This window comes from Sceloporus occidentalis, unplaced genomic scaffold (genome assembly GCF_023333645.1).
Source record: "Sceloporus occidentalis isolate IW3139 unplaced genomic scaffold, rSceOcc1.0.p SCAF_1, whole genome shotgun sequence".
Taxonomy (NCBI): Eukaryota; Metazoa; Chordata; class Lepidosauria; order Squamata; family Phrynosomatidae; genus Sceloporus; species Sceloporus occidentalis.
In genome coordinates, this window is record NW_028316981.1 from 287619959 (window position 1) to 287646600 (window position 26642).

Consider the following 26642-nt stretch of genomic DNA (forward strand, 5'->3'; position numbering starts at 1 on the left):
GCTAACAATTATTCAGTTGGCCCAACAACGGTATCGCTGCTCATGGATTTAGATTTCATTGTATTTTGCTGCATGATCAACTCAATATTTTTTTTAGGAGTAACATTGTACTGAATATTAGCTTAACCCTTACCCATAGGAAAATTTTCTTGATTCCAGAAAGATCTGGTTTATCAGTTCTCTAGTTGGAGCTACAATTATACATTCTGGTTCTTGTTGCTCTTTGAATTGACTAGCAGTAACTCCATCACGCATCATATGAGCCAAAATTGGTAGAAGAAAAGCTGCCTAAAGGACAAATGAAAATTAGAAAATTAGAATTGAATTTAGGAATTTCTTGGCTCTAAAATATAAACATTTCTAATTTTTAAAAAACAGGATGTATTTCAGCAATCTTGTCTTACAAATTTTTTTAGAAAATTATGAAGCACACATAAAAATAAAAAGTATCTTTGGTTTGTCATCCAGTTTGTAGGAAGCAAACATGGATAACTTTAGCCTGAATCTTCAACGTGAAGCAAATTAAGGTAGCAATGAAGACCTTTATCAATAGAGAGGGACAATACCCTGCAAAAAACTGTCAGAGAAATGGTCAAGTGTGTGTGCTCATTCATCTCAAGATAGTACAGATACAAATCTATCAAGAGATCTATCTTAAACCACTTAACTATATCATACCTGAATTCACCAACTAACTGTCCTGAATCATTTTTCCATAGTGCATATACTGTATTTGTTAGTACGTTATAGGTTACTGATAAATATAAAGTAGAAAAAAATCTGTCCAAACAATTAAATTAAATGAATTGCTTCCTTGAGAAATACTGGAAGTTGCACCTATTTCAGTAGGGTTGGCAGACTCACTGTCACCCTTGTAGACTCACTGGTGGTCTAAGAGCTCAAAATTCTAAATATCAACTTAAATTCTACAGAGGAATTTTGTATTTTATACTTACTGTCTTCCCAGATCCTGTCTGAGCACATGCCATTAAATCACGTCCTGCCAGCACAATAGGGATACTGTATTTCTGCACTGGAGTAAGTTTAAAATATCCAGCTCTAGCAATGTTCTTGACTAATGTTTGGCACAGATTAGCTTCTTCAAATGTCTAAAGAAAATAATTTGCATGTTACATATGAAATACAATCAGTAAGACAAGGATGTAGTTTAGCAAACCTGCTAACTTCTGGTAATTTAAGAACAGACTACATGCTTGTAACTGGTCCATCAAGTGGTCACCTGTGAGCTCACACAAATGTTATCCTGCACCTATGCAGTGCATTTTTTGGAAGTTTACCGAACATTACTTAAGTATTTTAACCATAGCCCCATCCACCTCCCACACCCCTACACAGGGGCCTTACCGCCAGTTCCATGGAAGCTGATTCAGCAATCCATAGGACAAGAAGGACACAAAGAGGGGAGAGTGGGTGGGGTTGTGTGAGTTCACAGATGACCATTCGAAGAGCCACAGTTACAGGCATGCAACCTGTCCTTTGTGGTCTCTGTGACTCACACAAATGGGAGATTAGCAAGCCACACAACTAAGAGGAGGAGTGCCATTGCAAACAAATCTGAAGTTTACTAAACATCAAATCAATGCAACTCATCAAACATGAGCATCACCCAACCAAGGCTGTATCAATTCATAGCAAGTTTCAGAAGACAAAATTGTCTTGAAACATTAATATAGCCAAGACAGGGAAGAATAAAGTACAGCTCTCCTGAAGACAGGATCAGCTCGAGACGTCAAATCCATTCTGTAACAAGTTATAAAAATCACTGGCTGTGACCAAAGGAGCAGCCAAATAAATGTCCCTGAGTCCCTGAGCCAAGAAAGTCTAAGATGCAGCAGGCGGCAGCAGTACACATGCAATGGGCCTGGATTCAAGCTGGAGGGTCCTTCCAAGCCAGTTCGTAGGCAAGACATACAGATGATACTACTCACTTCAAGAAGCAGCTAAACAGGCAGTCCTTTATTCGCCGAAGAGTAGCACACAAAAAGTCTTTGTGAAGTCTGATTGGTTGACGTCCTATCAGTGTAGAAGGCTGAAGCCATCCACAGGTCTAGATGATGCAACTTCTCCTTCACCCTTAATCCCAATGAATGTGGAGGGACACCGTACTTCTTTTCTGTCTTTTAAGATAGACTACTTGAAGAGTTTCTTTTGTCATCCATTGAGGTTTATCTTCTCTTTAGTTATGAATAGTGTCTTTCTGCATTTCTACCTGACAATGATGCTAGCTTCAAACCAGAGTTCATCTGCTTCTTGGTCTATTAGGTTTAGTAAAGCAAATCTGTTTTTCACATTGTCTTTATATTCTTCAGAGATATTCTCCAAGTTGTATTTTGAAGTTACGGTTTGGTTTAGTGTTTTTCCTAGTTTTGCTCTAACTTTTGCTATTTGGAGTTTGTAGTCTGTGGCACAATCTGCTCCTGGTTTTGTTTTGTTTAGACAGTATGGCACTTCCCCATCTTTCTTCAAGAGTAAGGCATATAACTTCTAGTCAACAGAGCAAAATGTATCTGTCTGCTCCCTTATGTTTTAAGCATGGAAGTTATACAATAGAAGGAAGCCTCTAATTCCCTTGTGACTCAAGATCAGGCACAATGGTAGTTGATTGGGAAACTGATCTGACAATATTCACGTCTCTCGCTTGCTGAGCAGCACAAGGAAGCTTGAAGGAGCTACATTTGAGCTATCTGTCTGTTCTGCTGCTGCTTCTTTTTCTCTTTTTTAGAGGAGTCATAGGAAAGCAGTTGAGAACAGACAAAAGGGCAATTTTCATACTAAAATTAATTTAATCAAATTGTTAAATTCATTAATCAAATGAATGATAAGGAAGTTAGATCTCTCAAAGACTGACTGCAGGAAATGGGGACTCTCCAGCCCTTGGGCCAAATGCAAACTTCCAGGCCTTTTCGGTTGGACATCAGAAGTCTCCAGACTCAACTTTCTGCTTAGAAAGTCCTGTTGTCCAAGGGGTGGAAATAAATGCCTTTCCTCTGTGATATAATGAATTAAAGCTTTGCTATAATTAGTGAAGAGCAGGTTGATTTTCTTCTGAAATTCTTTTGGTTTCCTTATTTTTTGACAAATGTTAGAATTTGCATGGTTTCTGTACTACCGCTTGTAAGGGCTCTACTGTTCTTGGTCATTTGTTTCTTCTAAGCTCTCTGACAGCTTTTTCCATTTCAGTTTCTAAAACTGTGGGCTCATCTTCAAATGACTTGTCCTTGAAATTTCATTACACACACACACACACACACACACACACACACACACAGTATTTTCTGGCATATAAGACTACTGTTTAACCCAGGAAAATCTTCTCAAAAGTCAGGGGTCATCTTATACACTGGGTATCGTCTTATAGGGCAGGTGCTGAAATTTCTGAGCCAGAATGGAGAATCTGTGGTCGCTGCATATGGTGGGGGGAGCTCAAAAACGGCTGCGGCCGCATCCCCACCATATATGGCAACCATATGAAAGCAGCTACCACTTTGATAGTCTTGGAGACAGGGAGGGCTGGGCAGGCAGGGAGAGCTGACCAATCCAAGCAGGCTTTGTATACAACAAGTTTTCCTGCTAAGTACCTGCATGTCATTTGAATTAAAATTACCATATTGAAATCAAATCTGATGTTTTTTAAATTTTTATTTGGTGTGCGTTGGAAGAGGGGTAGTCTTACACAGTGAGTATATCCCAAACTCTATATTTTAACTGGAAAAGTTGGGGGTCGTCTTATATGCCCAGTTGTCTTATACGCCGGAAAATAGGGTATATATATATATATCCATCCTCATTTCAATTCCCTGAGGTGCTCTGAGAATGCTTTCTACGTCAATTTAAAATCAATTTTGATCTAACTTAACTTTGAAGGTATCTGTCATTCTTATTTATTTCTTATTATTTATTTATTGAATTTACAGCCCACCTTCCTCTAGAGATGGAATTAAAGGTGTCTTACAATAATTTTATGCTGGTCATCAACCATAATAATTTTCATTTCATTTACAATAATTTAAAAAAAGATTAAGCTAAAAAAAAATAAGCAATGTTATTTAAAAACAAGATTAAAACAATTAAAAACACTAAAACATATTGGAAACTAAATTTCCATAATTTTAAATGATTAAAAATACACCCCACGTCTTAACACTACTACTACTCCATAATTAAAATTCAAGGGCATGCCTGAATAAAAATGTCTTCACCTGCAGAAAGAGCAGGGAGGTAGTCAACCGGACGTCCTGCGAAAGGCCGTTCCACTGCCTGGGAACAGGCACAGAGAAGGCTCTCTCCCACATCATCAAATGTGTCTATGGATGTGGTGGGACTGAGAGAAAGCCTTCCCCAGCAGATCTTAAAGCTCACACTTGCTTGTTTTATCTTTTTTGTATAGTTCTTTGGTGTATTGCTTCCACTAACCTTTATTTTGACATAATTATATATGTTTCCTTGTGGATTATTTGGTGTCTATACTCTGGGCTTAAAATTCCTTTTTAATTTCTTGGATCTTATGGAAGGTCTATGATTCTGCATTTTTGTTATGTTCTTCCATTTATTTGCACTCATTATCATAACAGTTCTTTGTTCCCACACACTAGTTGCTGAATATCCAAACAATGATACTGTTATTGGGCCAACCAAAATGCACAAGTACATGTTGCCAGCTTTCGAACTTTAGGTGGTCAAGAGGTAAAGCATGCCAATCACTGCCAATGTTTGGATATTATGAGATTTGCTATATGGCTAACAGGGCTATCCCCTAGATGTTTTGCAGATTTCAAGATATTACATTTTAGCCATCGCAGGGAAATTTTAAAGAGAGAGCCAGTGCACTGGGACTTTGCCATCTGAGGCTTCTGCCTCCAACAAAGGTAAAGCATTTTTTCTAATACTGGGACTGATTAGCATGCTTTACCGCTAGACCACCTAAAGTTTTCCTTATGCAAAACAAGAAGACTTCTTGAGAAATTCAGTGTTCTCTACCTACAAAGGAGCTTGTGGCTTCACAAAGGAAGAGACATGTTGGAATCCAAGGAAACATCTTTCTTGAATTGCAAATGGACACTAAATTTCCTTGACTTTGAAAATCTACCAGTGATTGCATGCCCAAAGGAGGTGCCAGCCTGCAGATAGCCCTTCCTACCATCTGAACTAAGACCAGAAACAAAAAATGCAGGCCTATGACTAACATCTTCAATTTTTTTTCCTCCTGTTTGCCTGATGAAGAAGCCAGTGTGACTTCGAAAGCTTGCAACATGTACTTGTGCATTTTGGTTGGCCCAATAAAGGTATCATTGTTTGAATGTTATAATAATAATAATAATAATAATAATAATAATAATAATAAGAAGTTTTATTTATAGACCGCTATTCCGCGATGATCATAGCGGTGTACAGTAAAATCGTAATACAATACAAAATACAGTTAAAGGAGGGAGAAGTCTCGTCCTTCAGGCAGTCCAAGATGTTGCTGGGTCTGCCTGATCGCTCCCTCTGAGGCCGAGATGACAGTTGAGGAGGGAGGGGCCTCTTCCTTCAGGCAGTCCAAGATGTTGCTGGTCTGCCTGATGGCTCCCTCTGAGGCCGAGATGACAGTTGAGGAGGGAGGGGCCTCTTCCTTCAGGCAGTCCCTGATGTTGCTGGGTCTGCCTGATCGCTCCCTCTGAGGCCGAGATGACAGTTGAGGAGGGAGGGGCCTCTTCCTTCAGGCAGTCCAAGATGTTGCTGGTCTGCCTGATGGCTCCCTCTGAGGCCGAGATGACAGTTGAGGAGGGAGGGGCCTCTTCCTTCAGGCAGTGCCTGATGTTGCTGGGTCTGCCTGATCGCTCCCTCTGAGGCCGAGATGACAGTTGAGGAGGGAGGGGCCTCTTCCTTCAGGCAGTTCCTGATGTTGCTGGGTCTGCATGATCGCTCCCTCTGAGGCCAAGATGACAGTTGAGGAGGGAGGGGCCTCTTCCTTCAGGCAGTCCCTGATGTTGCTGGGTCTGCCTGATCGCTCCCTCTGAGGCCGAGATGACAGTTGAGGAGGGAGGGGCCTCTTCCTTCAGGCAGTCCCTGATGTTGCTGGGTCTGCCTGATCGCTCCCTCTGAGGCCGAGATGACAGTTGAGGAGGGAGGGGCCTCTTCCTTCAGGCAGTCCCTGATGTTGCTGGGTCTGCCTGATCGCTCCCTCTGAGGCCAAGATGACAGTTGAGGAGGGAGGGGCCTCTTCCTTCAGGCAGTCCAAGATGTTGCTGGGTCTGCCTGATGGCTCCCTCTGAGGCCGAGATGACAGTTGAGGAGGGAGGGGCCTCTTCCTTCAGGCAGTCCCTGATGTTGCTGGGTCTGCCTGATCGCTCCCTCATATAGGATTTGCTATATGGCCAACACGGCTAACCCTAGATGTTAGTTGCTGAATAGTTACATTCACGATTCTCACCTTGTCACTTTTCACTTCTCACCTGCCCTTAACTGTTTGAGGAGTTTCATTATTCAGCCAATGAGACTTTCCTTTCCTTTTGGCTACAGATAGAATCTTTGCATTCTTCTGTGTTATTGTCCCTGCATTTGGTCCACAGTCCTCCTGGTTTCATCAATTAGTCTTAGCAGTGCAAATTTGCATTGGTCTTTAGATTCTACAAGGACATTCTTCATATTGCATTTTGACACTATATAATAATTAATTATTAGTTTTAATTTTGGTATTAAGGCTATTTATTGTCTGTTCAACAATTTGCTCTTGATCTTTCCCAGATCCACACTTTCTCATGGGCCTACTCGTCATCCAGACCCAACATGGCTTCCTTTAGCTGCCTGGAAACCAAGTGCAAAGCATATCTACATTTGGGTTATTCTCACAGGATTATTAACCTTCATGCCATTCCTCCACAGTAAGGATGTATGAAACCTTCCTTCCTTGGGTTAATTCCAAAGTGTCCAATATCTAAGGGTTTTTGACATCAGGACTTTATATGAGCCTAAAAGTTACAACACTCAAAGCACCAAACCATTGCTCTGCCCTTAGTTCATTCTTCATTATCAAGACTTTATTTCCACTCACCCTCACATTAGGGGAGACATTTCCCCTCCAGTTGTCCATTTTCCCACATGGAACCTCCATTCAGTTCTTATACTTACTAAAGCTCTTTTTGAATCCTTTCACACCATACCCTTTAGTCTACTATCCATCAAGGTCCTCTTTCTGTAGCTACCATCTTGTATATGAAAGCCAATCTCTGTTCATACGTTCAGGTGCTCCTTCAAAAAGGACTCAGCTACTGTAATGCTAATCCCCAAGTTCCTCAGTATTCTCTGTCCAAAGTCCTTCCTTCCTTCTGTCCTTCTGCCATTTCATAGAAAAGGTCTGGCACAAGCTGGATGTGTGTAGAGCTGTATAAACTTACATTCAATGTATACAGGCTTTTGGGCATGCTGAGGGTCTGTTTGTCTCTTTTCTCCCCATCTCTTTGGAGGGGAGGGGAGGTTAAACCTTCCACTTTGGCATGTTGGCTAATGGTGTGTCTCGCAATCTGTCAAAACCTTCCCATGTCACTTCGCACTCTACCAGTTGACCTGCCACTACAACTGCCTTCTCCACCAATGCCTCGCTGGGATGGATTTGCAAGGTAGCAACATGGTCGAATTGTTCTAGATCCACTAGGAATATAAAGTAGACGTTTCTCTCTGCAGAATGATCCTTCAGCAGATCCTTCCACCTTAAGAGCCACCCACCCTACAGAACTGTGTAAGACTGGACATATCCCAATACAGGATGTCTCCTTCACTGCATACAGAGAATGGCATGTCAATACTTACCATTAAAGTCCATTCATGTATGAGGAAGGAGATATCCAGCCCACTCTAGTAGTGGCATGATCTGTTTTTCTCTTCTCTTGGTTCTGCCTTGTCCTATCGTCTTCCTTTTTCCACTCCCTCTCAGTTACAACCTGGAACTGGGGGTGGAGTTAGGAGCATGGCATTATCTAACTTCCTCTCATGTGACCCTTGCCTAGCCTGGGTGGTGACAGGAGATAACCCAATATAGGATGTCTCCTTCACCATATATAGGTAATTATTTCTACTGCTGGAAATGGTTGAAAGAAAATATTGGCCTAATTTTTCCGACAAGAAGAAAACCCAGACATAAAACTTACATTTATGATGAATTTCAGAAAACTTAAATTATGTATGACGGTACAGTTTCTGCATGTTTTACTTTACAAGATTCATATCAAATCCTCAAAAAGGTTTAGATCCATATTCAAGTGACTTTAATCAGACATTTTGTTTCCTCTTTATTGGGCGATCTTTTAAAAATTGCATTACACATAGAACATACAACATTACACATGTTGTAATGTGGAAAAACTATAAAGGAGGAGTTTAAAAAGCAACCTGTGCCATTTTAATAATAATAATAATAGTAATTTGTTTTATTTATATACCGCTATTCCAAAGATCATAGCGGTGAACAGCAAGTAAGCTAATTAGCAAGTAAGCTAATTTGCCCCCAACAGTCTGGGTACTCATTTTAGCGACCTCGGAAGGATGCAAGCCCGAGTCGAGCTTGGGCCCTTTTGCTGGTCTTGAACTCGCAACCTTGTGGTTTCGAGTGAATGGCTGCAGTACAGGCATTTAACCACTGCGCCACCAGGGCTCCTATTTTTTTTAGATTTAGATTTTTAGATTCAAAACTAATATAAACTGTCCTTAAGAAAACCTGCCACTGGTTTTCATCTATTAGAATCATAGAATCATAGAGTTGGAAGAGACCGCAAGGGCCATCCAGTCCAACCCCCTGCCATGCAGGAACTCTCAATCAAAGCATCCCCAAGAGATGGCCATCCAGCCTCTGTTTAAAGACCTCCAAGGAAGGAGAATCCACTACACTCCGAGGGAGTGTGTTCCACTGATGAACAGCCCTTTCTGTCAGGAAGTTCTTCCTAATGTTGAGGTGGAATCTCTTTTCCTGTAGCTTGCATCCATTGTTCTGGGTCCTGTTCTCTGGAGCAGCAGAAAACAAGCTTGCTCCCTCCTCAATATGACATCCTTTCACATATTTAAACAGGGCTATCATATTGCCTCTTAACCTTCTCTTCTCCAGGCTAAACATCCCCATCTCCAAGTCGTTCCTCATAGAGCATGGTTTCCAGACCCTTCACCATTTTAGTTGCCCTCCTTTGGACACGCTCCAGTTTCTCAATGTCCTTTTTGAATTGTGGTGCCCAGAACTGGACACAATATTCCAGGTGGGGCCTGACCAGAGCAGAATACAATGCCACATTTCTCTTGATCTAGACACTATACTTTTATTGATGCAGCCTAAAATTGCATTGGCCTTTTTAGCTGCCGCATCGCACTGTTGACTCATGTTCAACTTATCGTCTACTTGGACTCCTAGATCCCTTTCACATGTACTTTCATTCAGCCATGTGTCTCCCATCCTATATCTGTGCATTTCATTTTTCTGCCCTAAGTGCAGTACCTTACATTTCTCTGTGTTGAATTTCATTTTGTTTTTATTATTAGTTTACTAGTAGGTGTTTAAAATAGATGTATTTAAAGACAAAGTTCACTAACCAGTATTGCTGGTGGGGGATCAAGTCCAGAAACTTCCACAAGTATGTTATCATATTTGTCAAAATTTATTCCAGTCTGGTAACGTGCAAAGATGGCATCTTCACCATCTGGTGGTGGTGGTGGTACATATGTCACCTTTGGACCTGCAAATATAAAAGTGAAAACTTATTAATCACCACTAGGAAAACCAAAAATATTAAGCATATTCTTCTCTCAGAGTATAATTTGTATCATGAAAGCTTTCAATGATCATACAATCATTTGAACATGGTCACTCTCTGAATCTCATTTCTTTTAACTAAACATACCTCCACAGTCACCCTTTTCTGTGTCTCCATCTGATTTCCACATACCTTAAATGAAATAAGTATTTTATTAGGAAAAGAAAAAACAACTCATTAAAAGAAGGATGAAATAAATAATAAAAAATTCTTGGAAATTGCTTTTTTTTTTAATACTTACTTTTTCCAGGACCTCCTGTTATTTCTTCATTGTTTCCTTTGTATCCCCCTGTTAAATGTTATAGTGGATATGTGTGTGATGGTAAATAATGCAATGATTTGGAATATAACACAACAATACAATGAAATGGAACAGGCAAGAATGTGGCATTAGCTATATGGAAGAACCTTAGTCTTACAGCTCAAACTACAGATGGTCTTAACTGAGATGAAACAGATTATTAGGCCGCAAAATAAACAATGACCAAAATTAAACAGGACTGTTTTGAGGAATATCTGATGGAATTCTTATGGTCTTAAAAAACCATGAAACAAGAACTTGCAATGTATCTCTGTACGCTGTTCGTCTTTCTTATACAATAAGAGCAACTATACAAACAGAAGTTTACCTCTGCTTCCTCTACCTCTATTTTCAAAGTCACCTGAAAAATAAATGATAATTCTTAGAAAAATGTAATGGTTACCCATCAGAATAAATGAACTACCACATCTTATTTATCAGAAAGGATTCAAGGTGGCTTGCAAGATTTTTTTTCAAAAAGGTGGAGTGCATATCTTCCACATGATTGTGCATACGTATGGTTGACCACCCTTGTGCCACCACTTATCCACATCCACTGCCAACATCCCCATGCACAATTTCCAAATTCAGACTAGCACCAATATATATGAAAATACTAATCCAACCATAAGCAAGTATATTTCACTCTAATTCTTACCTGCTGAAGCACCAAAGCCTCCTCTTTTAAAGCCAAAGTTACCAGAATTTGGTCTTACATCCTGCTTCTCATTTTCATCATCTATTATAAGAAAATCCACACAAAGACTTCTTCAGTTTTATGAATCAGAAATGTTTCATAGAAAAATAAAGAGTATTTATAAAGAGCCCTCCTCCAACCACCATCTTGAGGGGGAGAGAGGCCTGGCCTGGAAGACAAAGAACCCTCCTCCAGCCACCATCTTGAGGGGGAGAGAGGCCTGGCCTGGAAGAAAAAGAGCCCTCCTCCAACCACCATCTTGAGGGGGAGAGAGGCCTTGCAATTTTTTGTATTGTATTGCAATTTTACTGTACACCGCTATGATCATTGCGGAATAGCGGTCTATAAATAAAAATTATTATTATTATTATTTTAAATTCTAATAATGAATTGTTTATTTCTAAGACAGAATGAGTACCATATGAATTGTAAGTCTGAAGTACACACAAAATGGTTTTCAAACAAATGGATTTATGGATAATACCAAATTGCATCTCAATCAAAATCCTACCTTTTTTAAAGACAGGATTGGAATAATTCAATCATAATGTAAATCAACAGTAAGCTGCAGTACATACTTGTAAATAGCCCAAATCCTCCTCTGCCACCTCGAAATGATCCTCTTCCACCCCTACGAACACCATCACTCATTCCTTGAACACCCAAAAGGAAAAATAATACTTAATCAGTAACATCAAAGGATATTGGTAGGCACATCAACCCAATTCAGACATTATGTTAAAGCATAATTGAGGCACTTCAATTATAGTGCTTTAAAAACATTATCTCAACTGACAAACCACATCTCTACACATCTCTTCAGAAGTCACAGTACAGTGCGCCTGAGTCATACGTGGGTACTTTTTATGCGGCTTTCAGCTTATGCACACCACGCGTCATGCACGAGCCCCATTATTTTCAATAGGGCTCAAGCATATGCACTATTTGCCTTAGGCAGAGGGGTCCAGAGTGGATTGCCCACATAAGGCAAGGGCACATTGTATCCTTCTCTCTGTCCCAACACCATCACAAACACGGTTGGTGGGGACATGAGGGAGGGCCTTCTCAGTGGCTGCCCCTAGACTCTGGAACCCCTTGCCCAGGGAGATCAGAATGGCTCCCTCCTTGATGGTCTTCCACCAACAGGTGAAGACCTACCTGTTCACACAGGTGTTTAAGGAATTACTATAAGGACAGGCTGGAATATTGGACCATTTTAAAAATTTGCTACCATTTTTTCCTCTATATATAGTTTTATCTTTTTAAAATATGTTGTATTCTTTTACTAACTATCTCTTTTAATACCACAATAATTTAATTCCTTTTTAATGTACTTTAAAAAAAATGTTTTAATTGTACTGTTTTTAATGCTGTGAAGCTGCTCTGAGCCCCAGTCCTGGGAAAAGAGCAGGATACAAATAAATATAATAAATAATAAATAAATACTAATAACAAGGGAAGGACCATACGAAATTAAATGATAGAAGGTGGCAATCATCTTGGTAGATGATTCATGACAGGACTAGGCAGGTGGATCTCCTCCATTGGTTCTGGATTTCTCAACAGCTTTTGATAGCAAAAACTACAGCATCCTTCTAGACTGCCTTACTACAATGGGACTTATTTTACAGTGGCTCTTTTCATTCATGGAAACTCAGGCAAACTCAGAAGCAAATTAGACACACCTAGATGAAGGATGACTATGCTCACAAAAAAGCACAGACAAGCAAAAAGTAGTAGTGTCTCTGGCACAAACATCAAATCTGTAAATAATAGTGTTTTACAAAGGTAAGTGGCTGAGCATAAGTAGCTGTTTGTCAGATACTCTGAATGGACATGCAGCCAAAAAAGCAGATGAACACAGCTCTCATGAAATGAGAACAGAGGAAGGTTGGCTTACCGGAGGTCTGGTACACTACGACGGTGGATGCCACCCATTTAGAAACGCACTGTAAGGAAATTTTATAACCTCACTTATGAGTTCCATAACTACCTTGGGCAAGATTGTGGAGCAGAGACATGGTAACATGGAGACTGCAATAACATCTGGTGCAGAAGCTGTGTACCATCTTTATGGTGCTCTTGTGGGAAAGGGTGTTCATCTTTTTGTACAAAGTTTGAGATTAGTGCATGATAAACACTGTGAGCTGGGATAGTACAGAACCTGTTAGTACAGTCATGGGCAACAGCGTTGATTCTCCATGAATCCAAGGTTATCAAATCCCAAGTTGGAAGGGACTGAGACAGATGTGCACTCATAGGGGGGACTGTGGTCAATGGAAAAACAAGGACAGTCAAACACAACACTGCAAATCAGATTGCTTCTTTCTGTAAGAATGACACTTGTCCAAGTGTTGGACATGTCTAGAAGATCCTTGACATAGCTGCTTCAGAGGTGAAGAGAAGTGTTGGGTAGAAGATGAACAGGAATGACAAGTCCACAAAGAGTTCTATTTGTTTCTGAATCCCATTTTGGGAGAAAAGTGGGATAAAAATCCAATAAATGAATAAATAAATAAAATTGTAATGGGGAGAAGATAGTTGGAGAGTATACTTCTTAGTCTTATTCCACATCCAACTTCTCATTCATGGTGGCATGAAAAGGCCCACTACATCAAATGAAATATCTTCCAAGAATGGCTCTAGCTTCAGTGGAGAGACTGCACAAATAAAGCCAAGTCTGACATCTCAAAGCATTAGCTCCAGCAATCTATTTCACCACACAATCAGCAGCATGCCTAGAAGTAGAGATTTGCTAAACATGTAAGGCATGAATGTCAAGAAGGAAAGTGGAGGCAGTCTTCCTATCCTCCTCAGGAACCTTGACAGAAAGTGGGCACATTTCCTCTCAGAGACACTATTGATACCCTCCCATATAGACCTGTTTGTTGGAAATTCAAAGAGAAAACATGACATGGGCCTTTCAAAGCATGGAGTCAAGCTTGTAGCCAGCACTATCGCCAGGGATATAATGCAGCTTCCCTTATAGTGTAGCAACAGCCATTTTCATGATGACTGAGGCCCATTACAAACGGGCCTAAAAGTGCGTGCTCTGCGCGTGCTAGGGTTAAAAAGGGGCGTCCTTTCCAGACGCCCCCAACCCTAGCACGCACGGAGCGCACATAAAATGGCGGCAGCCATTCCACACGGCCGCCGCCATTACGACAGTGCCACCTCTATACGGGGCGGGGCGGACGTGACGTCATCATGGGGTGGGGCGGACGTGACATCGTCACACCGCGCCAGGGCGCATAGTGCGTCCCTTCCCCGGCTGCAAAAGGAGCTCCAAAACGGAGCTCCTCTTGCCGTTTGCGTCGCTGGGTGCAGCCTTCAGACGGCTGCGCCCAGCGACACAGAGGAGAAAGGGGCCAAGTGGCCCCTTTCTCCTCCTCCCCACCGCCACGGGGTGTCCTTGGGGCTTCAAGCCCCAAGGACACCCCTTTCCAGGCTGTGGGGAAGGGGCCTTTTGCCGCTTCCCCGCAGCCTGGAAAGTGGCGGATCGGGGCCTCAGCGGCTGCCGCTCTGGCCACTGAGACTCCGATCCAGCTGGGAAAGGGGCGGGTGCAGGGCGCCGCTTTTCGGCGGTCTGTAACCTGCCTGAGTTAGGCAATGGATGTTTAAAAAGCATGGTACAACTGGAATCGACGCAACACAGGTTATTGATACAGTAAAAAAGATGTTTAATCTACAAAGGTGACCTCCAGGAACATTTACCATGTACCGTATATTCCGGTGTATAAGACGACCAGGCGTATAAGACGACCCCCAACTTTACAACTTAAAATAGAGTGTTTGGGATATACTCACCGTATAAGACCACCCCTCTCTTCCATGATAAGTCAGAAAGGAGCTGAAGGCACACAATAACAGTAGCAGCAGTGGCAGAGGAGAAAGAGGGGGGAGGAGAAAAAAGGAGAAGGAGAAAGAAGAAAAGGAGGAGGAAGAAGAAGAATAGGAAAAAGAGGATAAAAAGAAGAGGAGGAGGAAGAGGGAAAGAAGAAGCGGAGGAGGAAGAGGGGAAGAAGAGGAGGAGGTGGAGAAAGAATAAGAGTAAGAGGGGAAGAAAAAGTAGAGGAGGAGGAGGAGAAAAAGAAGAGGGGAAGAAGAGGAGGAGGAGGAGAAAGAAGAAGAGGAAGAGGGGAAGAAAAAGAAGGGGAGGAGGAGGAGGAGAAAAAGAAGAGGGGAAGAGGAGGAGAAAGAGGAAGGCCCAAGCTAGCTGGCTGCCTTCTCCCGAGTCAGGGGAGCTGCAAGCTCTCTTTAGGACTCAACCAGCTGGCTTGGCCTTCTGATAATGTCCCTAGAGTTGGAAGACACACCAAGGGCCATCCAGTCCAACCCCCTTCTTCTGCCATGCAGGAAATCACAATCAAAGCATCCCTGACAGATGGCCATCCAGCCTCTGCTTAAAGACCTCCAAAGAAGGAGACTCCAGTACACTCCAAGGAAGGAGTGTGTTCCACTTTTGAAATAACAGCATACACAACGTTATTTCACCCGCCTCAACAATTCCTCCTGCCCTTCCTCTTGGTGCATCTACAATGTAGAATTAATGCAGTTTGACGCCACTTTAAGAGCCGCTGCTCCATCCTATTGGAATCCTAGGATTTGTAGTTTTATAAGGTCTTTTGCCTTCTCTGTCGAAAGAATGTGGGGGGGGGGGTCTGCTCCAAACTACAAATCCCAGGGATTCTGTATGGATGGAGCTGTGGCAGTTCAAGTGGCTCCTACTGGAATCCTAGGATTTGTAGTTTTATAAAACTTATAAAAACTACAAATCCTATGCTTCTGTGTGGATGGAGCCACGACAATTAAAGTGGATGGTGCATTCTACTTCTACGGTGTAGATACACCATGAGAGGCATGTGAGAAAGACAGAAAGAAAGAAAGAAAGAAAGAAAGAAAGAAAGAAAGAAAGAAAGCCTCCAGCCAGACTCCTAAGGAGCAGCCTGGCTGGTTTCTCTGTGTGCCAAGAGTTGTTGTTTTTGTTTTTCTCTCCAGTTAGCCAAAGAAAAGAAACAAAGGTCCAAAACACAGGGCAGCAATAGTCCAGTTTGAGAGCACTTTAACTGCCCTGGCCCAGTGCTAGAGAATCCTGGGAAATGGAGTTTATTGTGGCACCAGAGCTCTCTGAGAAGGCTCAATCTCTCACAAAACTACATTTCCCAGAATTCCCTAGCACTGAGCCAGAGCACTTAAAGCAGTCTCAGATTGGATTATTGCTGCAGTGTGTTTTTGCCTGGCAACAAAAAGTGGGTCCTTCCTTCCCAAATGACTCCGGAGCTCTTTCTTTCCCCCAACAAGGCTCCATTCTACACAAGGGAAGGGAAGAGGAGAAGGAGAGGCAGAGCGCAGGAAACCCTCTGCTCCTTCTCGTGGGAAGGACTGAGCCTCAGGAGGGAAGGTAGAAAGACCTCCTGCCATCCCTCCCCAGAGAGGAATGCCACCGCCCAGGAAAAGGAGGACAGGAGGGGGGAGGGAGGGGAGAGAGCAAGGAAGGAAGGGAAGAGAAGAAAAGGAGGAAAAGTGGAAGGAAGGAAGGGAGGAAGGAAGGAGAGAAGGAAGGAAGGAAGGAGGGGAAAAAGAAAGGGAGGGAAGGAAGGAAGTGGTGGAGAAAGAGAGAGAAACCTAGGAAGGGGAAGGAAGAAGGGAGGAAAGGAAAGGTAGGAAGGAAAGAAGGAGATGAAAGAAGAAAGGGGAGGAAGGAAAGGGAAGGGACACACCATGCGGCTCCTTTGCCTTCAGGAGAAGGCTTGCCACTGTGGGCTATTTTTAGGACCCAGCCGGCAGGCTTGGCTTTTGTTTTTCCCCGGAGCACAAGACAACCCTGGACTTTGGGGAAGATTTTCCTGGGCTAAAAAGTAGTCTTATACGCCGGAAAATACGGTACTAAACCAGGTAAGAATGGAATAGCCACTGGAGGATGAGCTTTAGAGTCAGTACAACAAAAGACTGGGTCAGGAACTATGGTATACGGCTGGTGGATCTTCAGTTCCAATGCCTTGGCTATCCTCAGTCAGCATATGAATCTACATCATCTGGTGAAAATGGCAGGTCCTCGTTGGCTATGTCAGGTTCGGAGACTGATTAGGTGGTAGAACACAAATCACAATCAGAATTGTCAGAAACAGAGAACCAAGACTGAGTGGAGGAGGAATGTCTACAAATAAAGATATCAGATGGAGGAAGAGTCACATGCACTGCACTGAACCAGTTGCCAATGCAGCAGTATATAGTTGTGAGGGACAAGGAGCCGGAGGCATTGCACTCTCAGACCTAGCTGATCCTAGTCAACCTAGAGAAGGCAACTGATCAGATGGAAGAGATGGAAATGGGCACAAGAAGGATGCCTATGATGGTGTCCTTGGGATCAGGGGACCTCCAAATTCAGCAGATGTACAATCACAGGAAAATCTTGGTAATAAAGGATATGGACAGTAGGGTCTCTACCGACCTGTCATTGAATGGGCTATACCTTTCCCAGCCTGGTGGCAGATGGAAATGATGGTACCAAAGCATGCAAGACTAGGCCTGTAGAGGCCATAAAAAGAGGCCCGTTTTGGATGGTAAGATGAGCAGTATTGATAGCTGACTGCCACAGAAGATGCAAAGATGCTTTGAGATGCAAAGCATACAACTCCCTTGAGGCAACAGCTCCAGTGGTTATTGGTATTTTTTGAATTGCTAATTATGATCTATAAAGTCCTATACTAGTGATGGTGAGCCTTTTAGGGACTGAGTGCCCAAACTCTAAGGTATTCCAGCACTGGGTGTTACTTTCAGGGGCAGGTAGCCTTCCAAGAGCAGGACTTCTGATGGCGGGCCTTCCCCAAAGACATTAAAGGCTGGGGGGAGGGGGAGAAGAGGAATGTGCATCTGTTCCTCCTCTTCTCCCCACCTTCCTGGGCCTTTTTGCTGTCTCCAGAGAGGTAGCTGAAGGCACAGGACGGTGGGGGAACAGGAGGAACAGGCACGCGACTGTTCCTCCTCTTCCCCCACCTTCCGGACCCTCCAAAATGGCTTTGTGTGCCTGGGAGGGTTTGCCATCACTGTCCTATACAGTTCAAGTTCAGGTTATTTGAAGGACAGTATTTTCTCATATGAGCATGCCCATTTTTGAGATCTTCTGAGGAGGTCCTTTTCTCTGTACATCAGGTGGAAGATGGGAAAGGGCCTTCTTGGCAGTTGCTCTCACGCTGTAGAACATCTGCCACCCTTACCAGAGAAGTCAAGAGTGGCACCCTCCTTGCTATTTTTCCACATGCAGGTGAAGACATTTGTTTCAACAGGCCTTTGAGGACTGACTGGTTAGAAGGAACAAGTATTGTGTTGTGCTATACTGTCTATTTTTTTATGTTTAACTGACTTCAATCTGATTTTTATTACAATTTTAACTTTGTATACTGTGAATTTTTGGCTATGTTGTAAGATGCCTCAAGCCCCAAATGGAGAAAAAGGCAGAATGTAAATATAATAATAAAATAATAATAACAAACAGAAGCAAACAAGAAGCTCTAAGCCACTGTAAGCACAAACCATGGTTTGAGACACAAATCTACTGTACTATGAAGATTGCTAGGCTGTCTTTGGTTGAATTACTGCCGTTCATCCTAACATACTTTATAGAGCTCCTGCAAAACACAAATACTTTTATTTTTGTGAAGGAATGACCAGATGTAGTAAATACTACATGGCCTGTCAGTATTTTGAAAGACCATGATTCTAGTTAATTCTGCTAAATAGAATTCATTACACAAACAGTATATGAACAGATTTTCTGTATTCTCTATATATCCCATTTCTTTTGTCTTGAAACAAACAAGAATTAAGAAGTAAGACTCTTTGTTTTAATTTATGCACTTACCTCCTCTCCCTAGACCTGCTCTGTGTGACTGGCTGTCCTCACTATCAACAACTCCTTCCATGATGAAAAAAGTACATTATAAACAATTAATTAAATTTATGAATAGATTCCCACAACCAAAAGGGGCCCTGAAGTGACTTAAAAAAAGATGAAAACACAAATTACATCTTTTAAAAGTCACCCACAGGACTCGAGCCATCCCCCATACAGAAAGAGAGTAAACAGCAAAAATAATCACAGCCTCCAGCCTGCTAAATTAATAAAAGTTTTTGAGAAGGGAAATGTCTTTGCATAGTCCATCAAAAATGAAAAAAATTGGGAGCAGTCAAGTATAAATGAAGGGGAAATCCAATATACTAAGGGCAGCGGGAGGCTTCCATCTCATCACTACACTCAGAGTAGCCCTGTGGATTGCAGAAAGAAAGGTCTTAAATGTTAATAGAAGGCAGGATGTAAATATAATAATAAAATAATAACTTTTGGTAAGGTTCCTTTAGAGCCATGGGTGGGCAAAGTGCAGGCCACAGGCTACATGTGACTACAGGGCTGTTTTTATATCCCCTGACCCCTGAAACGTCCCAAAAATACCTTTTGAGGCTGTGGAGATGTAGCATTTTCACCACACGACCCCCTTTAGACTCTCCTGGGGCAAAAACAAAACTTTGAACATTTGCATGTCCTCAAAATACCCTATAGGGGCCTAGGAAGGGGCATTTTGTCTGGAGACATCTGGGAACGGTCTTCAAGGTCTCCTGGAGGGCTAATGCAGCCCCTTAGACCTCCACACTTGCCCACCTCTGCTTTAGCGAAAGCTCATCCATAAAGCACTAGCGGCTTAAACCCGTGCAAAGCTTTTTGTGTCAAAACCAGCCCTTTGGACTGAGCAGAGAAACAAATCAACAGGGAGTGCGTCTTCAAAATGGCACATTGGATTACAAGCTGTTGGAAGTCCATTCTAGGGTAGTGCAGAAAAAGAAACAATGCAGAAAGATTACATCCATCACTGCCCAGAAACAGACAGGAAGGTCATGTAACCAAAGTTATTAGCCAATAGTGCTGCTATAGATTCTTTCAGTTTTCTTTCCAAAGGTAAACTAAAAACAAAGGCAGAGCTATCTACAGAAAAGACACCACCAAACCACCCTTTACCCAGCAAGAGCACCTAGGACTTTATGCTAAACAGTATCTAAAAATAAGCCTAACCCATATTACCAAAACATTTTTTAAAAAATCAATATTTTAAAATGGCTTCTGGTCTGAATTTAAGGTGCTGGTGTTGATATTTAAAGTCCTGAATGACCTAGAATTCCCGTTCCTGATATAGTATCTGTCACTGTCCAAACAATTAAGACCTGCTAGATGCCCTCCCCACTCTGTTTTCCAGTACTGGAAACAACGTACTAAGTGGAGAAACTGAAGAGGGCTTCCCTCGACTGTGGTACCCTAATTGAATGCACTCCTTCTGGTGGCCTGATTGGCATTAATAGTGACTTCATTTTGGCTAAAAACTCTTTGGGGTCTATAGATGCTGTCTAACTATACACTTTTAAATTGTTTTAAGTTGTGTTATACATTTTGGACTAAGTTAAATTATTTTAAATGGCTCTTTGCACATTGCCTTGAAGTCTTATGGCTTAGGGTATGATTTAAATAAATGAAAAAGAATACCTAAATAACTATCCTTTCATAAACACAGTTCTATGTGTATGAAATGATTTCTAAATCAACCTAACTTTTTATTGCTGAGTGTAGCAATAGTGTGACAGAACTGAACTCTGCAACTAGTCAGAAGAAGCAATGGCTCATTATGAAATACAGCTAGCCGCAATTTCTGACGCGTGTCAAAATATGAACATCTTCAAATCAACTGAAACTAATTCTAGTTTCTTTGAATGCATAAATTAGCCAATCATCTCTTCCATAACAAAACAATTCTATCACATACAGATTGGTTTTATTCTATTTCAGTGTTAACAATAACCACCCAATAAACATTTACCAAACTTCCCTTTCAATTGCTTTCAATCACTTAGACTGCTTTGTTCAGTGTAATGCAGTATAGAAATGCAGCTGCTGGTGCTTTCCACCACTTTCCAGTAAACAGCAACCCAGAAAGTTACACTGATACATTATGCACTTTTCTACTATTTCTACTAAAAATATTGTTCAAAATATTTTTGTATATAAAAACAATACCAAATAATTTTATTTAAACACAGCACAAAGCAATTTGAAAAATTACATTAAAACGCATCAGTAAAAATAAAGACTATTTGTCAAAAAAAATTTACTCCAGCAAACACATCAAGGAGGAAGAGGGGGAGGGGAGGAGAAAGAAGAGGAGGAAGAGGAGGAGGAGGAGAAAGAAGAGGAGGAAGAGGAGGAGGAGGAGCAGAAGGAGGAGGGGGAGCAGAAGGAGGAGGAGGAGGAGAAGATAGAAGAGGATGAAGAGGAGGAGGGGGGAGCAGAAGGAGGAAGAGGAAGGAAGAGGTGGTGAGTGGTCAGAGGCCTCAAGGTTTTTTAAATTTTTATTTTGGGTGCTTTTAATGCTAACAAGTCTCCCTTGGTTTGACAGTGATAGTGTGATGATGATGATGATGATGATGATGATGATATGAGCCAGCTTGAGAGGCATGCAGGCACTGTTTCTTAAGCCGAGAGAGTGTGACTTTCCAAAGTGCCTTTTCTGTGTGTTTTTGGTTCTTTAATGGTGATATTGATATCAGAAAGCCTCTGAGGCAAGGCCAATGTAAATTGCTGTGATTTTTACAAACTCATGCACAGTGAAGAAAAACCAAAGTCCCTTGACCAAGTACACACTTCTGAGAAGTACACTTGGTGCAAGAACTGTGAAACCACCTTGACATGTTCAATATGCATAGCCATGTGAACCCATGTTCAGTGTGAAACCCAAAGAGTTTGGTTATGCAATAAGCCTCTGAAATATGCAAGAGGCCATCTTAAGTAAAGCCATGTTCAATGCCCAAATGTGCTGTTTGGAATGGGGGGAGGGGGGATTGGCCAGAAAGGGAAGTCCATTTCTGCCATCTGTCTAGGAATAATGCTGAAATGTCCTCCATTTTGATCATGCCTAAGAAACATGCATTTATATTAACATTTTTTAAAAAGCGCCAAATTTTTTTGCATGTCCTCCATTTTCAAAAAATGTGTCCTACATTTGAAAATGTTGTCCTATATATTTTTTTTTATCCCCCCCCCCCCCCGGTTGTCTGGGGGACACCAACCCGGGCCCCGGCTCAAAAAAGGTTGCCTATCCCTGGTCTACAGGAACAAAAGTAGCCAGAATATTTATCTTGAATACTCTGAGTATGCCCTAAAATTATAGGTCCCACAATATGAATACCTCTACATTGTATTTCCCCAAGCAGCTAACCCAACTACCTTCAACAGCAATTTATTTGTATATCATATGAACGTCCTGGTCATGAGTGACAGAAGATACCTGTTACTACAATTCATAAATCTAAAGATGAGATATAGCAGTGTGTGCTAATATAAGAGACACAGCTGTGCAATTATGTTCAAAACTCTTAGCAGCATTTATCCATATCACAGCTTGTTAAAAGTTTCCTGGGAAGCTTACCTTTCTCAAAAGGCGAACACTTTCTATCTTCAAACCTATTTCCTGGTACACCTATAGAAAGCAAGAGTAATCTATAACAAGTATTCTACAATTCTGACCATAGTTTGCATAATTTACATGAATGTCCAAAGTACCACTGAGAAACAGTCATATTTCCAGAATTTCTATGTCTTGTTATGACTATCCACACCCCTAGTGTCACCAGAGAACCCGGAGCAATGGATGCAAGCTACAAGAAAAGAGATTCCATCTCAACATTAGTAAGAACTTCCTGACAGTAAGGGCTGTTCAACAGTGGAACACGCTCCCTCAGAATGTAGCGGAGTCTCCTTCCTTGGAGGTCTTTAAGCAGAGGCTGGATGGCCATCTGTTGGGGATGCTTTGATTGAGAGTTCCTGCATGGCAGGGGGTTGGACTGGATGGCCCTTGTAGTCTCTTCCAACTCTATGATTCTATGAACTCTATTAGTCTAGTATTAAGACATGTTCAATAGGGAAAAGAAGCAAAACAGTGTCACGTCACATACATATTTTTACAAACAAGGTTGCACCTACAATCACCAACTAATTATTTCTATATTAAAATAAATAGTTCTATTTAGATTTACACTGGATTCAATTATCATGATTTACATTCAGCATTGAATGTGTTTTTTTATCAAGTACTGCAGAACAGTGGGCTAGTTTTACCAGGTTCACTGTATTCTCAATCTTGATTAACCAAAAAAAGTATTTGTATAAAATATATGTATGATCTGTAAGTTACTAATATAATGTAAGCTATTTGGCTAAGTTCGTTCATCAAAACATTAAAATAAAATTTCAGGAATCATCAATAGCCCTGTCTTGACATCCCTAACTGAAAAAAAGAGTAAAATTACCTCTACTTCCGAACACCTTTCCACTTCCAAATTTGCGTGTTAGCTTCTCCTCTCCATTTGGTTTTTCACCAACACCTGAGATGTTATAAGGAAGGTGTTTATTGGTTGAAACTTGTTTCTAATCAGTTGTCTTGCATATAACTAAGATGCTAAACAGACCAGCCAAAAGGGCTGGCTTCGGGGTGGAGTGGGGGCATGGCGACAGCACACCACACATGTAGTTGGGCCTGATTCCACCCCCAAGCTCCCGGCATCACGGTATTCTTTTGGTGCAGCATTCAAATGTCGCACGGCAAAAGGAGCACAAAAAGTGTCAACAGGGTAGCAAAGGTGCCCTTTTGCCGCTTCTTTTGGGGCCAGAAAAATGCCAGATTGGGGCCACAGTGTGCGATTGCTACAGCCCCGACCCAACACTCAACGATGCTTACCCGCCATCTGTTTTGCCACTAAATTGTTTACAGTTGCTAGCCATTGTTTACAGTTGTTAGCCATGTGTCATCATCCGGCCTGGGAGGGTGTGAAAAGGCAAGCCCAGCTCCATCAGGGCTAACCAGAGCAAGAAGGGCCCGCCCTCCAGTCCATCTTCCATGGTCCAAGCGCAGAGGGAGAGAAGAACCACTGGACTCGATCCCCTTCCCCACCACCAATCCCTTCTCCTTTTGTGTCATGTCTTTTAAGATTGTAGGCCTGAGGGCAGAGAACCGTCTAAATAAGTATCTGTAAGCCCTAAATAAGTATCTGTAAGCCACTCTGAGAGCCTTTAGGGCTGAAGAGCAGAGTATAAATACCATAAATAAATAAAATAGTGAACAGTACCTCACTGCATATGTCTCAAAAGGGTGTGTTTTTTCCCAATTTAAAGGATACATGTGTGTCTGTGTATTCAACTGATAGAAACACCTCTAAACATCTACAGCAGGGATGGGCAATCATATACGTGGCAGGAACCATTTCCTATGCTGGGCCCCCTTTTGCTGCACAGGTTCATTTCCATGCACCTGAGGTGATGTGACATCACTTCTCGTCACCAATTTCAGTGATTTCTGCGCTGGTAGCACAGTGGTTAAATACCGGTACTGCAGCCACAACATTGTGAGTTCAATTCCAGGGCTCCAAGGCTGACTCAATAATAATAATATTTGATTTATATGCCGCCTTTCCCATATGATCAAACCTTCCATCCTTTTATAGGTCAGTAAAATGAGTACCCAGCTTGTTGGAGGCAATTGCCTTACAGATTGTAAACAGTTTAGAGAGTTCTGAGTTCACTATTTAGCCCCTTCAGCCAGACGGGGCTGGGTTGTCTTCTTCTTCTTTAATGCTGGAGTTGGGCCTAGTTGGCTTACAACACAGCAGCTTTTGAACTGTCTCTCCCTGCCTGGCTTTGTTTCCCTGCCTGGCTTTGTTTCATTTGAGGGACAGAGCAAGACTAAAGAAAACATTGCTGTTTTTTCAGGTAGTTGTCAAGGCAGGAGAGAACAGATCATGAATAGAAGAAATATTAGAAGAAATATTAGAAGTAATATTAAAGTATTTAAGACAAAGTCAAAGAAGGAGGAGAAAAGGAAAAACACAGCCTATTCGGAGTGAGGCAAGAAAAAGACTGAGGGATAGTGGGGGTTGCTCCCTAGTGGCATCGACTCCTTCAAGTCTGTTTTTCCTGCCTATTTCGGAACAAGCGATGGAATCAACCCATGTTATAGGACGTTTCCACCTCCATCACTGGAAAAATGTAAATGCTATTGCTAAATGCTATTTCTGAGGTTTTGAAGGTCGTAAGAGGATCACATCTAAAGTGTTTTTTGGGCAAAACCCGGCTCCTAATTTTTAAAAACAATAATATTTTTTAGGCTGAGGGCTCTGTGGGAGGCTTCTGGGACTGCACTTTGAGGTCCCAAGGCCACACTTTGCTCACTTGTGAACTGCAGTATGAAAATATTCCTAATGATGGTTAGTCTCACCATTAAACGTAAGACACAACATTACACTGTCTTAGTAACAGGCATGAGTTTTGAATGTGTGCTTCTTCTTCCCTCACAGTAATAAAAAACCTTCCTATTTCTTAGTTTTTTGTGGGTTTTTCGGGCTATGTGGCCATGTTCTAGAAGAGTTTCTTCCTGATGTTTCGCCAGCATCTGTGGTTGGCATCTTCGGAGAATGCTTGCCTGGAAAAAGGTGGTTCTATATATACTGTGTGAGCCTGGGAATGCAGGAGTGATTTGCATGCGTATTGTTCTGTGTTGATGGCTGGCCTCAGCCTGGGAGGCTAATGCAAACGAGGATTAGTGTCTGCTAATTGGTTATCATTATCTGCTGGAAAAGCCCTGACTCTGAGTGGTTTCCCATTTGCATTTGCTGAGTCCTTATTTTCCTATTCCTCAGGACTGGTAGCCAAATTTTGTTCACTTTAAGGGTTTCTTCTTTCTGGTTGAAATTATCCAGATGTTTGTGGATTTCAACGGCTTCCCTGTGCATCCTGACATGGTAGTGGTTGGCATGGTCCAGAATTTCATACCATGCAGCTGCGGACAAGTCTACATAGGGACCACCAAACGCAGTGTGCAAACAATAATCAAGGAACACGAGAGACACTGCAGACTGGGCCAGCCAGAAAAATCAGCAGTAGCAGAACATGCCACAAACCATCCTGGGCATAAAATACTGTTTGAAAACACTGAAATTCTGGACCATGCCAAGAATGTCTTGTATATTATGTGCTGAAATGAAATAAATTCATTTCTCTGTCCACTTAAGGAGTTGAACTGCCTTCCCATGCAGTGTACAGGCACCATGACATCAATTATGCGCGTTTATACTGATATTATTTATTCTGATTTAGGTATGTTGATTATGTATGAGCTGAGAAAAATAAAGCAAAACAAAGACAAGCTGCCCAGTCCTAGCAAACAACTAAACTCCTAGGCAGAATCAGGCATGTAAAACAAGCTGGAGTACTGAAAATAGAAATCCCAGTAGTTGAAATAAATCCATTACCATATGTACTCGTGTACAAGTTAATCTTATTTATAAGCCGAGGGAAGGTTTCAGGGTCAAAATCCTGGATTTTGATATGACCCGTGGATGTCGAGGGTAAAACCTAGGGGGCTAAAAGGAAGGATGGAAAAGGGGAAATACCACTTCTGTCCCTCCTTCTCCTTCTCCGGACCTCTCCCAACTGATTCCCAGGTACTGGAGGAGAGGTTTTAACATCAGATTGAGAAAGGAAGCAAGTAGATTTAAATGGAGAGTTGTTTGCATAGGAAGCAAGGTCTTGCAAAATGGACTGGAGACAGAAGCAAGTAGTTTTAAATGGAGATGTTTTTCCCCCATAGAAACCATAGAAACTTAATAAATAAACATATTAAGGTCTTGCAAAAGGGACCAGAGAGAGAAGCAAGTGGATTTAAATGGAGTTTTTTTCCCATAGGAAGCCAGGTCTTGCAAAATGGACTAGAGAAAGAAGCAAGTGGGTTTAAATGGAGAGGTTTTTCCACAGGACGCAAGG

The 26642-nt window shown here is 41.8% G+C and overlaps 1 protein-coding gene across 3 annotated transcripts in view; it reads right to left on the minus strand.

Annotated features, from left to right (window-relative positions):
* DDX4 (DEAD-box helicase 4) overlaps positions 1–26642 on the minus strand; it is a 51445-nt gene that overhangs the window by 18922 nt on the left and 5881 nt on the right. The window contains exons 4-14 of one of the 3 annotated variants that reach the window (XM_089495566.1): positions 23138–23212; positions 22258–22308; positions 18654–18707; positions 11371–11445; positions 10754–10834; positions 10424–10456; positions 10036–10083; positions 9882–9926; positions 9574–9716; positions 957–1109; positions 134–288 (exon numbers count right to left, since the gene is read on the minus strand). In XM_089495566.1, coding sequence (XP_089351692.1) covers positions 134–288; positions 957–1109; positions 9574–9716; positions 9882–9926; positions 10036–10083; positions 10424–10456; positions 10754–10834; positions 11371–11445; positions 18654–18707; positions 22258–22308; positions 23138–23212 — 913 coding nt within the window. The remainder of the gene's footprint in view (positions 1–133; positions 289–956; positions 1110–9573; positions 9717–9881; positions 9927–10035; positions 10084–10423; positions 10457–10753; positions 10835–11370; positions 11446–18653; positions 18708–22257; positions 22309–23137; positions 23213–26642) is intronic. The other 2 variants (XM_089495577.1, XM_089495585.1) reach the window with 2 other exon arrangements.